The sequence below is a fragment of the Girardinichthys multiradiatus genome, chromosome 2 (genome assembly GCF_021462225.1).
Source record: "Girardinichthys multiradiatus isolate DD_20200921_A chromosome 2, DD_fGirMul_XY1, whole genome shotgun sequence".
Taxonomy (NCBI): domain Eukaryota; kingdom Metazoa; phylum Chordata; class Actinopteri; order Cyprinodontiformes; family Goodeidae; genus Girardinichthys; species Girardinichthys multiradiatus.
In genome coordinates, this window is record NC_061795.1 from 34,239,500 (window position 1) to 34,255,371 (window position 15,872).

Consider the following 15,872-nt stretch of genomic DNA (forward strand, 5'->3'; position numbering starts at 1 on the left):
ATATATCGCAAACAAATGACTTTAAGAGTTGAGAAAATGCTAGCTTGTAAGTAGTCATTATGTTATGCCTGATGAGTTTAAGTCTCTTGTTGATACCCATGAATTGCATGCAGCACAATTATCAGGGAAAATTTATTAAAAAGTGTAGAGGTTAGTCAAAATATTAATTGTCTGATAAATTAGGCCAATATTAAAGATAAGAGAATATTTAGCCAATAGCCAAGGAATGGTGTCTGTGTGGCCCCAGCGTCTAAATGTTTCTGGATTAATGTCAAACCTTCAGTTTGCTATAACTAACTGAGCAGTCAAATTTGAAAAATAACTAGATTAAAAATAGTTTACTGCTGCAGCTTATTCACTTCAGCTAGTTGGTACATACACACTTCACATTCTTGGGATAAGTTTGATTCCAGGTCAAAAAGATAACTGGCATAAAAAGATAACTGTTGACATAAATAAAATAAAAAAAATAGGTATGATGATCACTTACAAAGAAACAGTTTGTAGTATGTCTTAATTGTTGAGTAATAAATGTAATTTATTATGTGTATTTTAAAGGTCTGTGTACAAAGAGTAACTGCCAATATATGTCTACTCCAATAGTTTTCGTGCATTCATGTACAAAAAATAATATATATATATATAAAATACATAAGAGCAACTTTGTGACGTTTAATTGTTGACAACTGTGCTGGACTTAGCATATTATTACATTTTTGGATCACGTAGAAAGCTGTCAGGTTCGGTCTAGATAGTTGACACCTATCTGGCAGTCTGTAACCAACAGCTTTAGCTCTTACTATCATTATGTAAAAACAGATCTTTAAGGAAAGCCTTATTTAAAGCATGCTGAAATACATTAAATCTCCAGAGTTGACGTTCGTAGCTAACAGACTGTGAGGGTGTTTCTGCAACCAACGGACCAACGGGCGGAAAATAAACATGTACCGCTTGTGTATAGCTAATTTTATAACTACGCTAATTTTGTTAATGTTTCAATTCCAGTATTCCCAATCAAAGCTCAAAATAGACGTGTAGCTAGCGGCTAGTGTTAGCAGTTGCTCCACAATCCTATTTGTGAGTCTCCTTTCTACAGTAATGTTAAAGGAGAGAAACAAGACGCTATTTAGGCTAGCTTAGTAGTTAGCATGCTATTGGGCCTAAAGGCCGCTTGACTGCAAAGAAAGAAAAAAGGAAAGTTGAAAACAGCAAATAAATGACATTTTAACTCTGCATCATCGTCCTTAGCTCTCACACCGCAACATGCACTGTGTAAGATTGGGTTATATTACCGTGTGAATGACGAATTCTCGTGTTGTTTGTAGAGATTCCGATAACGGCGTCGTTCCTCGCGAGAGATGGAACCTGTGCCTCTAGCTGCTCCTCATCCTGTGGTTCAGTAGTCACTCTGCAGGGGCCGCCGCACTAAGCATTCAGAGCCGTTTGACCAAGAGCCAGGTTAGGGATCATCTACTTTTACCTTAAAATATTTTTATGCTATTTAGATTAATTGTAGGAATGTATTTTATATGCGTGACCTCATCACATGTTTACTTTAAAAGCGTACTTTACAGATAGGTGATCTTCCTAACATTTTTGCTACTCTTCTAAGAGTTGTAATACTTATGCCATAATATCGTCATGCTATTTAAGCGAAAGGGAGTTTTATTTTCTTCCTTAGTCTAAATAAAAATAACAACGCTTTAGATAATTTAATATGCTATATATGGTTGCAGTCAAGAATCATTTTTAATTGTAATTTTCTATAGTATACTATAACAAAATCTTATGTGACTCCAATGAATACCAGCAGGAGGTCATTAAGTTTAGTAGTTTGATCAGTGGTTATTGTCTGTCTTGTTTTATGAGTGTCACTATAGCATAGCTTTATGTACTATGGGGAGAACCAAAATAAAACAGCGTGTAATACAAAGTTCTCAAATAATAATATATAACTAAATTAAACTGAAAATCAAACATTTGTATGAACACGTTTTTCATAGTTCCTGAAATTAGTAAACTACAACACACAATTAACTAATATGCAATATGGTTCAGTTGCATGGGTCAGTGCATTTGACACAGAAGGTGTAATTCTAAACTACAAGTATTTACTGTATTTCCAAAAGTTTTGGTTTGCTGCGGTGTAGTTTTTAACGTGAGGAAAACGTTTTCCATTGCTTTTGCATGGACATGTTTTAATTGAAAAATTGATAGTTATTGTCAACTAACTTGCCTTGGCTAGTCGGCATCTCTCTTCCAATGGACTTCGCCCCTTTTCGTTCCCATTTTGAACGGTTCAGCCTGTTTGGTACCGCCTCAAAATCGACTATAGCGAATGCACGTCCTAGCTCACTTTGGACATCAGCCAATCAAGGTGAAGCCCTATGAGCCAATCCACTACCTAGCTCACATTGGACGTCACATTGGAAATTCTTCATACACAAAGCTAAATACCTTAAAACCTAACCTGAGTTAAATGTGTTTCACAAAATCTTAGTTATTTCTTAGTGCTCTTAGTAAAATGTACAATAAAAATGCCCACAATCTTCTTTCTCTTATTGAAAAATATGTTTTAAAGAGGACAACTTTTTGCAGATAAACTGTATAAACTGGGCCTTCTGTGTGCCATCTTTATGTCAGTCAGTCATTTTCTACCACTTATTCCATAGTGGGTCGTGGCGAAGCTGGTGCCTATCTGGCCACCTCCTGTACATTTACATTTCACTTACAAATTCATTGAAAAACGAGTTCACTTTGTTAACTCCATGGTTCAACAAACCCCATGATTTGTTGAATTATTGCTGCTTTTTGGTGTGTCTGTTAAAAAGTGCTCTGTAAACATATTTGGCATTGACATTGGCATTTACAAAATTCCAAACCATTGACTTATTCCTGTCACTTTTATGTACAGTGATATTTAATTTTGCCTCTGAAATGCTTTTTGAAGTAAAAGTCCAAATGTTTGCAAATGTTCATCTGTAACATGAAATGCTAGTAAAATACATTTAAGTTTGTGGTTGCTAAGAGGCGTAACTATTAAATGCTAAATAGCCTTGCTATAATTATATGATAAATTGCCTTGCTATAGAATGCTTTTCAAGCGAGCACTGTGACGTCAGCAGGTGGCTCTGCCCGTGCTCGCGAGGACAGGATGACTGCAGCTGATAAATGTGTTGTAGTGATGTAATTTTAGCCGTTTGTTGACTACGGATGGCTGTTTGTGCCAGGCTTTGCGGAGTCGGACAGTCCCGAAGGTGCCGGAGACGACAGAGAAACGACCAACAGGACCAAGGAAGCGATTCTGACATGGACGAGGAAGAAGAGGAGCGGATCGTAGGCCAGCGGAGAAGCGACGCAAGCAGCTGTGGAGGCCCCGTGCGCGTCGCCGCCGCGGCCGCCACTGCAGGGCCAAGTGACGCTTGTGAATATGGCAGCGGTCATGTCAACAGAAGCGGCTCAAACACGGGACCTCCACACCCAGAGTCTTTAATGGAACTACCCCCGGAAATATTAGTGGAAATATTCTCCTTGCTTCCCGGAACAGTGTTACCAAATGTCGCACTCGTATGCAAAAAATTCAGACAAATCCTCAACACGGAAACTATATGGAGAAGACGATGCCTGGAAGGTAAAACAGATGATGATTAGGCTTCATAACTCTCAAAACACAGTCGACTGAAACATGACAAAGTATGCCTTTTAATAAATCCTGTCAGCTATAGCCTGCCTCATGAATATGCTGCCCTGAAAAAAAAAAACGTACACAGAAAGCATCAAAAGACTTAACGTGATGACATCATTATCATTATTTTTATTTAATGCGGTCATAATAGACTGCTGCCTTTTACTGGCACCTGTCAGCCATTCTGTGCAGCTGGTAAAGACCGCTGATGCAGGCCTGGTCCGTTTTAGCATTACTGTGATAACTTTAGAGTTTAGAAACTATATCATACACAATATCAGTTCTATGAACATTAAAATGCTTAGGCTGGTCACGGTCATACGTGAACAATGTGTAGGAAAAATACTATTTTCCATTTAAATCTGTATGTGAACGTTGCAGTAACACATTTATTAAGAATGACGTTCAGTGGCGTTGTTTTCATTTTTAAATTGGAGTATCACTCATAAATTAAACACAAAATAACTAACAATTTTAAATACTTTCCGCTGATTTCCAGAGAATGCAATTTGATGGCTTGCTGAATCTTACTTTCGATAGTTACCTGTCTCGCTTTTAAAATAAAAATATCAAATTTAAGAACAAGCGGTGTTACTTTTTTGTGGTCATAAAAGGATACGTTGAAATTTCCAATTGTCTTATGTAAAGTAACAAAAACATGAAAACGTCTTCATCCTGTGACGTCACTGTCCATTAACATGGACGAGTGACATTGGGCAATGTGATCTAATAACCTTTTTCTTTTTTTTTTCAAAAAACTTATCCTGATCCAAAATCATCAAAACTTAAGATCTGTGTTTTTTAATTAATTTGCTTTTTGCAAAATAAATATGTTGGACAACACCTTTTATGTGTACATTAAAAACAGTGCCTCCTACAGGCGCAGAAGAACCTTCCAGTCTGAATTTAATGTAATTACATTTTTCATCACATTTTATACTGTGGCTTTCTTCTATAAACCCAACATGTGTTGTGCCACATGTTCTTTTTTACTAAGTAAATACAGATGAACAGGACATATAAAATGAGCATGTTTGAAGGAAGATAATTAGGGCGGGAAAAATAGCTTTTTTCAATGGCATGTGAGCCCAATTCCAAAAACCACCACCCCACTATAAATGGGCAGTGAAACCATGGGATGAATCATAGACTTTGCTAGAAAGCTGAGTTGTGGAGACTTTCAGGAAAATGCAACAATTAGATGCACGTTTTAGGCTGTTTTTGTTTTCTGCTGGAAATTGTAAGCTTTTAAATATTAAAAATATGAATATAAATCAGAATCAGCTTTATTGCCAAGTTCGTGCATACAAACAAGGAATTTGCCTCCGGTACACTTTGCTCTTTTGTTCTGTTTTTGCATTACAGAATATACAAATTTACAATTTACAATTTACAATGTACAATATACAATGTACAATATACACATATCTAACAGAAAAGGTGCATTTGCAACATCTGTATGCTGTTGTTTTGTACTCTATTGAATGTTCATCAGAGAAACAGCCTGGGGGAAGAAACTGTCTCTGTGGCGGCTGGTTTTAGTTAACAGTGCTCTGTAGCGGCGGCCTGAAGGTAAAATATGAAAAAGGCAACAATTAACTTTGTGCTCATTTCTTTACCACAAAAAAGAAAAACGGCTTTAATGCCAATTTGAGATTCTATATGCTAAAAGCAAAAGCAAATAACCTCTTGGTTTCTGGTTTCTCATTAGTAGTTTCTGATGGGAATCTCCAATTATCAAAATGTACTTATGAAATCATTTATCAAAAAACTCTTCAGCTATATGTAACAGTCATTATTTTATTTAGTTTTTCCGCTACTTAATAGATGCATTCTTGCTGGTGGGATATTCTAGGGAGTAACTAAAAATAACATACAATGCAGGGGGGAATGTTGAATCCCCAGCAGTTAGAGGAGGACTGCACAAAGCATGGGAGAGTTAGTAGATGACATAACAAGCAGGGTTCCAGGTCTCTACATGTGAGGTTGTGGGTCTTTTCTATGTGCAATGGAGAGCAGCTGTCAAATTCTAGGAAAAATCAGCAAAGGAATGTGTTTGCTGTTGAGCTGGCATAGACAGTTGGACATTATAGATCAAGTTTGTTTCTCATGACTGTAACTAACTGACTCCTGATCTGTAACCTTAGACTCTCTGTCTCCTTTGACTGCCCTACAAATACTTTGTCCAGCTGAAAATGTTTTATAGTTAGAACATTACTCAGCAATTACAGGTCCTTCTCAAAATATTAGCATATTGTGATAAAGTTCATTATTTTCCATAATGTCATGATGAAAATTTAACATTCATATATTTTAGATTCATTGCACACTAACTGAAATATTTCAGGTCTTTTATTGTCTTAATACGGATGATTTTGGCATACAGCTCATGAAAACCCAAAATTCCTATCTCACAAAATTAGCATATTTCATCCGACCAATAAAAGAAAAGTGTTTTTAATACAAAAAACGTCAACCTTCAAATAATCATGTACAGTTATGCACTCAATACTTGGTCGGGAATCCTTTGGCAGAAATGACTGCTTCAATGCGGCGTGGCATGGAGGTAATCAGCCTGTGGCACTGCTGAGGTCTTATGGAGGCCCAGGATGCTTCGATAGCAGCCTTTAGCTCATCCAGAGTGTTGGGTCTTGAGTCTCTCAATGTTCTCTTCACAATATCCCACAGATTCTCTATGGGGTTCAGGTCAGGAGAGTTGGCAGGCCAATTGAGCACAGTGATACCATGGTCAGTAAACCATTTACCAGTGGTTTTGGCAATGTGAGCAGGTGCCAGGTCGTGCTGAAAAATGAAATCTTCATCTCCATAAAGCTTTTCAGCAGATGGAAGCATGAAGTGCTCCAAAATCTCCTGATAGCTAGCTGCATTGACCCTGCCCTTGATAAAACACAGTGGACCAACACCAGCAGCTGACACGGCACCCCAGACCATCACTGACTATGGGTACTTGACACTGGACTTCTGGCATTTTGGCATTTCCTTCTCCCCAGTCTTCCTCCAGACTCTGGCACCTTGATTTCTGAATGACATGCAGAATTTGCTTTCATCTGAAAAAAGTACTTTGGACCACTGAGCAACAGTCCAGTGCTGCTTCTCTGTAGCCCAGGTCAGGCGCTTCTGCCGCTGTTTCTGGTTCAAAAGTGGCTTGACCTGGGGAATGCGGCACCTGTAGCCCATTTCCTGCACACGCCTGTGCACGGTGGCTCTGGATGTTTCTACTCCAGACTCAGTCCACTGCTTCCGCAGGTCCCCCAAGGTCTGGAATCGGCCCTTCTCCACAATCTTCCTCAGGGTCCGGTCACCTCTTCTCGTTGTGCAGCGTTTTCTGCCACATTTTTTCCTTCCCACAGACTTCCCACTGAGGTGCCTTGATACAGCACTTTGGGAACAGCCTATTTGTTCAGAAATTTCTTTCTGTGTCTTACCCTCTTGCTTGAGGGTGTCAATAGTGGCCTTCTGGACAGCAGTCAGGTCGGCAGTCTTACCCATGATTGGGGTTTTGAGTGATGAACCAGGCTGGGAGTTTTAAAGGCCTCAGGAATCTTTTGCAGGTGTCTAGAGTTAACTTGTTGATTCAGATGATTAGGTTCATAGCTCGTTTAGAGACCCTTTTAATGATATGCTAATTTTGTGGGATAGGAATTTTGGGTTTTCATGAGCTGTATGCCAAAATAATCCGTATTAAGACAATAAAAGACCTGAAATATTTCAGTTAGTGTGCAATGAATCTAAAATATATGAATGTTAAATTTTCATCATGACATTATGGAAAATAATGAACTTTATCACAATATGCTAATATTTTGAGAAGGACCTGTATTTAACAACAATACTGTAGCTGCAAATTAGATTAGATGCAGATCTGTAAAAACAGACTTTCAAACTTAAGACTGTCTGTACGTTAGTGTCTATGACTTGTATGATTTTGACAGTTCTGATTTCTAACATTAAATTGAATGTGTTGTTTTTGTTTTGCAGAGTTTGGAATGAAGGAGGATCTGAGGAAGATGGAAGCAGGAGGAGTGTCCAGCCAAGATCTCTATGTCAAACGTCAGTTTCACAGTTTTCCCATAATGAAACCCACTGAAGCAATAAAGTAAAATAAACTGTTTAGATAGAATAGAGGGGAAAGGCTTACTTTAATATAAAGTAGGTGGAAAGCATATTTGAGGTTTCTCTGTCCCACTAAGACTAATTGGATTACATCTATGAAAAATTTTCAATGTTTTCTCCCCGAGTCTGCTCCTCGTTGTGTACAGGCAGAATTTCAAGCATATTTGCCAGTTTTTTGTTTTTTTAATGCCATCTCTTTGCTCTTAAAATGACCTTTTTTGCACATTAGTCCAATCCTGTGAGCGCTGCCCTGGACTGACCTCGACTCGGTTCTGCTGCTGTTCTATACATGCCTGTGTTGTGCCTGTGCAGGTGTCATCCCGCGCGTGAAATCTGGGCGCTTTATGAAGCTCCTACCTGACTACGAGCACATGGACTATAGAGACGTGTACACACACTGTATGTGGATTGCTGCAGCATGACGGGTTGTGTGTTGGAGTCTTTATATTGACTTGACATGGAAGCAAACAGTTGAAGCACTAATGTACTTCCTGTGATAATAGTTCATTTGTCATTGTGTTTACGGCACTGTGTGCTGGAAGCCAGATAAGCTGTTGTGCTACATTTGCTGTTTTGAAACTTAGCTGTCTGCAATGTAGAGTGCAGGTCAGAAGTTAACAAACACTTATCATGAATTTTGTATTGATCTTGGGCTCTTAATCATTTATTTGAACTTTTTTTTTCCATGATGCTGCAACAAACATCTTCAATGAAAACCAAAATGTTAGGTGCATGAGTGAGAATTTATTGTTGCTTTTCACTAATCCACACATGGTCAAATATATACATACACCCCCTTAATTATCTGGTTAAATATCCCTTAGCAAGTTGCACTTGGACCACACACCTTTTGTAGCCATCATCAAACGTCTGGTATAATTCCAGGTTGATGGTTAACCTCTCTTTTTGCCAGATCTAATGGAAACTGTCACACACCTGGCCTTTAAGCTTAGTCTGAAAGGTTTCAGATGATGTAAAGGTTTTCCAGAGACTTTGTTTCTGTGCTTTATTTATTTCAGATCCAGATTATAAGTGCCTTTGGACTATTTGTCCTGTTGAAACACCTTGTTGTGTCCAAATGTCAACTATTTGACCCAAACTGTTACCCTCGGATTAAAGAGCAAAGGTTAGAATCACTAGTAACAGTTCAGAAGCTACAAAACCTACCAAGATCTAGAATCTAATGCAACTCCATTTTCACTTCGCCATGGACTGAAAGGGTGATTACCAACAAAAGATGCTATTTTTCCAAAATCAACACCTTCAAGCTTCACTGAAATTTGCCTTTGCCCCCATAGAGAAGCTCATTGCCTTCTGGAGGAAAGCGTTGTGGTCAGTCAAGACAAAGGCTGAGGTGTTTGTCTTCAGCGACGATAAGAACATTTTAAACTGAGCCTGGTGGTTGCAGCATCTTGCTGTGGGTTTGAAAGGGGCAATGGTGTATTGCACAAAATGGATAGAATAATGAAGAATGAGGGCTTACTACAAAATCTCTAAATTTACCTCAAGTCAACAGCTAAGCAATTTAAATTTTAACACAGTTTTTTGGTCCAGCAGAACATTTATCCCAAAGATCTAGCATGACTGGGTTATAATGGATACATGAGTTCAACAATAAGCATTAGAAAAGCCCGGACCTCAGTGATAATGAAAATATGTGGACCGTCCCTAAAAGCCAGGCCTATTTCAAGAAGCTAAACAGTTTGAATGAACTTTGCCAGTTTTGTAAATAAGTGTTCAAAGATTCAGCCACATATGTGCCAGAAGCTTGTGGGCAGGTGCAAGTTGCTATGGGATGTTGCCTTCCTTAATTACTAATATTTATGTATGTACAGTATAATTTGGACACTGCACACAAGAAAAAACACAGTTCATTCACACTTGTGGATCCAATTCTTGATTTTTAAAAATTCTACACTGTAAACTCTGTGCAAATCTATCTATCTATCTATCTATCTATCTATCTATCTATCTATCTATCTATCTATCTATCTATCTATCTATCTATCTATCTATCTATATATTCATCCATCCATCCATCCATCCATCCATCCCTCCCTCCCTCCCTCCCTCCATCCCTCCATCCATCCATCCCAAAGTGAATGAGATCATAATGACCATGACGAGTGAATGTAAACTTCTGACTGACAATAAGTTGGTTATATTTTGGTTTACTTCCTGTGAAACATGTAGTGAGTAATTTTAACTGCATTTTTAACCATACAGAATTAACTCTAAGGTGATTATGAGTGCGACACAGGAGAAACCGATTACTATGATATGCTGTTGTGCTCTTCTGCAGTGCTTCACCCATATAGGCACATTCTAGGGCTTTGGCAGCCTGACATCGGACCTTATGGTGGATTGCTCAATGTTGTGGTAAGTATTACACAGTAAATATTTACAGTAAGACGAGGAACTCTGATCACAGTCAACTGTTTGTTAAACATGACTATTTGTGACTTTATTAGTTTTCACTGTTCTGATAGAACAGTTGTTTGGTTAGGGTAAATGATTAAAACAATATTTTCCCTAGGTGGATGGGTTATTCATTATTGGCTGGATGTATCTGCCACCTCATGATCCCCGTGTAGAAGATCCGATGAGAAGACGACCGCTTTTCCGTATTCACTTGCTGGAAAGCAAAAAGGCCACTGTGGAGTGTATGTATGGACACAAAGGTCCCCACAAAGGAGACATACAGGTGAGGGCCTGAAGGAAAACATTTACTCTAGAGCACCTAAGTTAGCTCTAGAGTACATGCATGCAAGATTTTGTTTGTACACTTAAAATACTTTTATTTTAGGGTGGCTGCTTATTAAATTTTCTCATCTATTAATAGATTACATTTTCTGTTATTTTAGACAGTAAAGAAAGATGAATTTTCTACAAAATGTAACCAGACTGATCATCATCGGATGCCAGGAGGCAGACAGGAGGTGCGTCTAACTGTTACTAACAGATCTTGTTAATAACCTGTTTTAGATTCTGATGTACTGTGGCTTGGGGAAAATGTCTTCGCACTTCTTTAACTTTTTCACACATTGTCACATTACAAGCACACTTCGGAGTATTTGGATTTCATGTGATAGACCAACACTAAGTAGAAAATAATTGTAAAGTAGGTGGAAAGGGATTGTTTTCTGAAAATCGGAAAAAGGTTTGCCATGCAATCAAATTCCGCCCAGCTGAGTTAATACACTATAGAAGCACTGTTTGCTGCAATTACATTTGCAAGTGTTTTTGAGTATGTCTCTACTAACATTTCTGTCAATTCTTCCTTGCAAAAAATCTCAAGCTCAGTCACTTTGGAAGGAGAGCATCTGTGAACATCAGTTTTTAATTTTGTCATAAATTCTTAATTGTGTTTAGATCTGGACTTTGACTGCACCATTCTAACATAAACATGCTTTTATCTAAATCCATAGTTCTCCAATTGGGTTAGAAGTACCACTGGTGGTACTTAGGCTGCCTTTTATGGAACTTGGACAAAGAAATGTTTGTATTAAATATTTGCATAGCAAATACAAACTTAACCATGTTGCAGTTCCAAGTTCAAAATCCTGCTGGATTTGCTGGTCAATGTATTCCCTGACCGGGCTAATATAAACCGCTCCATTTTAGCTGTGCCTATGCGTTTAGAGGCTGTGTCCTGCTGGAATCAGAACCAGCCTTTTTTCTTTTCTTTTTTTTTTTACCCCTAACAGGGTTTTTAAGGGAAATGACCTGTTTTTAGCTCCATCCATCTTCCCATCAACTCTGACCAGGTTACCTGTTCCTGCCAAAGAAAAGCATTCCCACAGCATGATACTGTCACTACTATGTTTCACTGTAGGGATTTTGTGTTTAGAGTTATGTCCAAAGTTAGCTTTCTTCCACACAAAGCATTTTGCACATAGGTCATACAGTTTATTTTTGTTTTCATCTGACCAAAGCACTGGAGTAGAATGTTCTCTAACAAACTTTCAAGGTCAGCTCTTGGTGATTTCTGAAGTAATTGACTGCACTGGACTGTATGTTGGGGCTTTAGAGTAAAGGGGACTGAATACAAATGTATGCCACTGTTCAAATTTTTCAGATTGTGTTCATCTATTCCACAAAATCCCAGTAAAAAGCATTGAAGTTTCTGGTTGTAAGCGGATAAATTGTGAAAGGGTTAAAGGGGTATTAATACTTTTACATGGTGCTCTACTGTACCCTGCAATATTCAGACCTCTTTATGAAATCGGCGTGTGTTCATGCAGGAATTTAGGACGTGGTTGGAGGAAGAATGGGGTCGTACACTGGAAGAAATCTTCCATGAACACATGCAGGAGCTCATCCTGATGAAGTTCATTTACACCAGTCAATATGAGTATGACTATTTATCTTGCATACCTTTATTCTGTCACCGTCAGGCCTCAGTAGTAGCTTGGTTAACCAGTGGCTTTTGTGCTTGTCTTTGTCAGTAACTGCTTGACATACAGGCGGATCTACCTGCCTCCTATGATGCCTTCAGATCTACTGCAGCCAGGCTTATTCAAAGGCACATACGGTAGTCATGGCTTGGAGATTGTCATGCTTAGTTTCCATGGGACTTCTGCAAGAGCCACTAAACTAACTGTAAGTTTTCCTATAACCCAAGGCATAGAAAAACCTCAACTATGCTTGTTTACAAACGTGCTTTAAAAATCACATCTGGCCTGAGTTTTAGCTTTTCTAATCCCTCTTGAAACTCTCTCTGCTTTGGTGACGCCTGTGATTACAAATAAAATTGCTCTAATCCTTCTTACAGGGAGACCCAAACGTTCCCGCAGGGCAGCTCACACTGGATGTTGATCTGAGCCAGCCTATTGACCTCCCAGAGTTGGACCAACAGCGCAACATTGATGTGCTGTCACGGATTATATTGGGAATACATGAGAAAGTACAAAGGGGGGTGGAACAGCCAGCCGGTGACACCTCCGCCAGTGTCGGATGTGCAGCAAAGGAATCAGGTGGTGCCATTGCTGAATCCATGGAGGTTGACCGTGGTGCCTGTGCAGATGCATCCCAGTCGGGCCCCAGCAGTAGTAGCCCTCCTCCTGAGACTCAGCCCTTTGTTTTGCCTTTAGGGGTCATGGCTCGCAATGAGGTGTACCCCCGCACCTGGAGGAAATGGTGAGGAATCTAAATAATAGGTTGCATTTAAGCTCACACCCCCATTCTTAGTCCTCATCCCTCCTTTTCTAATGGGTAGATTGTCTTGTTTATGTGGAGTAGAGGAAGGGGTACCAAATTTCTTTCTTGCTCTGTTTAAATATATTGTCACAAAAACATAAAAAAAAAACCCTACTGTACATGATTAGGTTAGACGTAAAAAAAAAGTTATTCTCTGTAAACTACATGAATTAGAATTTTGATAGCTTCCATACTAGAAGCAACGACAATAATCTTAATTTGTAATCAAAATACCAGATTCATTTTTGCTCTCACCTAAATCAAGGAAAGAAGTAGATGAGAAAAGCCATATTGTGAGATCGCACATAATAAAATGCACCATGTGGGCAAAAAAGAAGGAGATAAATGAACGGATGTAAATGAGCCGGCTAGGCTTTTTGCAAATGCTACCAGATTACATAAACAACATGCTAATAGATGCATGATGTTATGATCTCTATACCTTCAATGACTATTTCATAAGCGAGCTTGTAAATGTTTGGTCTGAATTTAGAACTAGTTCTGGTTAAGAATTAACACTTCAGTCTGGCTAATCATCAGTATAATTTAATGCTGTTTGAAGATTAATATAACAGAAAGTCTGCTGTTTAAGAACAACTATAAATTGTATATATTTGTTTTTAATACTGGCAACACATGATCAAAACCTAAATACATTTTAAATAAATTAAATTTGTTTTTCAGTTGGGAATGTTTGGTTTAAAATTCTTGTTTTTTCTCTACAAACATAAAATATACAGCATGTGAATGTTTACTGCAGGAGTCTGGTAACTGATTACATGACACATACAGTCTTATAATGTTATGTATTTGTGGAGTAGGAGCTTCTCATAGGAGTGACTCTTAGGATATTTTACCACCACCTGAATTAAGTGCTGAGAAACAGGGGAGGAATAAACCTTGGAATTGGGATTTAGCCTTTAGCCATTTTCATTCATTTCTTTGTTGTCATATAAGAATGTTTTGGATATTTCTATTTGCTCTAATGCTTTGAACTTTGTTGATGCCCTTGTTATAGCTGCACAGCACCTATAGGACTACATTTCCAATAGAACACTGATAAACAATGTTTGTGTTTCAGCTTCTATGGAACAGGCCTGATTGCTGGGCACGGCTTCACGAGTCCAGAGCGCACGCCGGGGCTCTTTGTGCTGTTCGATGAGGACCGTTTTGGTTTCATCTGGCTGGAGTTGAAGTCCTTCAGCCTGTACAGTAGGCTGACGGACCACCTCCCCCACGCTCACGCGCCGAACATGGAGCGCTTTGAGGCTATGCTGCGCAACATGCAGTCTTGGACATCCTGATGCATCAAGCTTTAAGTAAAAATAACCCTTACACATGAATCGCCTCCACTGAGGACATCAACATCCTAATATCCCATGACCTTATCTCTTAATGTTCATCCTTACTGCTGTTTGAGGTTGGGTTTTACTGTTCAACTCTACCTGCTTGTTTCACTTTGACCTAACGCACTTATATCTCTCCCACACATACACTCAGAAGGGCCTCCCATGTCACTGTTTATCACCTGGTATGACCTTAATTTAACTAGTGCAGCATGATAACGGGTCACATAAAAGTTTATTTATTCTCTGCAGACAAAGAAGAGCAATGGTACCACTTATTTCACCTGTAAAGGATCCAGCTGTATGTGCCTGTGATTTCAGAACCATGTCTGTACCCGATAGTGCTTGAAGCAGATAAAGGTGTTCAATGTATTCTGTTATATCATAGTATTATACCAGCTTCAGTGCCAAACATGTTCACGTGCATGCTGCGTTTATTTAGATCTAATCAACTCTGCACTCATAACCACTGTCTGAACATGTTTGGTTTGTATAAAGCAGCATGCCTTTTGTTTTCCAATAGGTAAATTAAGAAATGACTTCTCAGGTGTTTCTTTTGGTTTCAAGTCCACAAAAAGAGTCCAGTTACATTCAGTATGGTCAGCAGAAAAACACACGACATTCTTTAGAAATTGGCCAATGTTTAATTGTCAATCTTCCATTTTATCAAAAATTGACCTCACATTAGCCAACTTTGATTTGTCTAATTTTGATCTTTGCTCTTTGAACTAAAACTTTAATTTTCAGTGTTAATGCATCACAGTCAATGTCACCCCACACAACATATTGGCCTGTTAATAAAAGCTGGAAAGATGTATTTTAGTGCTATAGGTAGTCTATTCAGTAGTTTAAATTTAAGTATCCAAATATGCTGTTTTTGCTTCTGTAAAAATGTCTCCACCGTTAAAATGTGTGTTTTCATGACTGACAGTGTTCTGTCTGGCAGTATTAGCTGCAAACCTTTTACCTCCAGTTCCCTCTATAATGATTTCTAACTCGCTGGTCATCGCTCGGACCAGCGGCTCAAAGTGCAACTGGAAGTTCAGATTAAATTTCTGTGTCTCATTACAGCCATCTGATGGTGATGCCCAGTAGCTTTCTTACTCCAAGTGCACTTTTCTGGGTAGGTCAGTAAATCATGAAAACTAGTGGCCAGCACTTTTATATCAGACTGCAGTTTCACTAACATCTGCGAAACAGTTACCTGCTGAAACATCCCTGATATTTTACATTTTATTAACCTCATGTCAACGTTTTATTGAAACTCTCCTCTCTGTAAGCTCAGCTAAATGAATGATTTGCTGTTAAAGTGTGTTGCTTTGTATTAATGCCATATGCTTAGTTTCATTGGAAGTTTTAGGTTTGACCTTTTGAACTGCTCACATCAGACTTCAGGGAGCTTTTCAGCTTAAGCACTCAGTAATAAAAATTAAAATCTCTTTCTCATATCTTTTATGCGGGTTAAAGTGTGAATCATGTTTCCATATTCTGTGTTCACTATCTTTAAA

At 38.6% G+C, this 15,872-nt stretch overlaps 2 protein-coding genes across 5 annotated transcripts in view; one reads left to right on the top strand and one right to left on the bottom strand.

Annotated features, from left to right (window-relative positions):
* Window positions 1-1,427, bottom strand: part of LOC124880907 (BTG3 associated nuclear protein) — a 52,468-nt gene extending 51,041 nt beyond the window's left edge. For both annotated transcript variants that reach the window (XM_047386331.1, XM_047386322.1), the window contains exon 1: window positions 1,293-1,427. The gene's annotated coding sequence lies outside the window, so the exon portion shown is untranslated. The remainder of the gene's footprint in view (window positions 1-1,292) is intronic.
* The window catches only part of fbxo31 (F-box protein 31), a 14,561-nt gene continuing 22 nt past the window's right edge, over window positions 1,334-15,872 (top strand). The window contains exons 1-11 of one of the 3 annotated variants that reach the window (XM_047386312.1): window positions 1,334-1,458; window positions 3,231-3,631; window positions 7,685-7,756; window positions 8,132-8,218; window positions 10,122-10,198; window positions 10,356-10,523; window positions 10,684-10,758; window positions 12,064-12,173; window positions 12,268-12,421; window positions 12,594-12,958; window positions 14,100-15,872. The exon at window positions 14,100-15,872 is cut by the window's right edge and continues 22 nt beyond it. In XM_047386312.1, the coding sequence (XP_047242268.1) occupies window positions 3,310-3,631; window positions 7,685-7,756; window positions 8,132-8,218; window positions 10,122-10,198; window positions 10,356-10,523; window positions 10,684-10,758; window positions 12,064-12,173; window positions 12,268-12,421; window positions 12,594-12,958; window positions 14,100-14,322 (1,653 nt within the window). In that variant the 5' untranslated portion in view covers window positions 1,334-1,458; window positions 3,231-3,309 and the 3' untranslated portion in view covers window positions 14,323-15,872. Of the gene's footprint in view, window positions 1,459-3,107; window positions 3,632-7,684; window positions 7,757-8,131; window positions 8,219-10,121; window positions 10,199-10,355; window positions 10,524-10,683; window positions 10,759-12,063; window positions 12,174-12,267; window positions 12,422-12,593; window positions 12,959-14,099 lie in introns of those variants that run through there. The other 2 variants (XM_047386296.1, XM_047386303.1) reach the window with 2 other exon arrangements.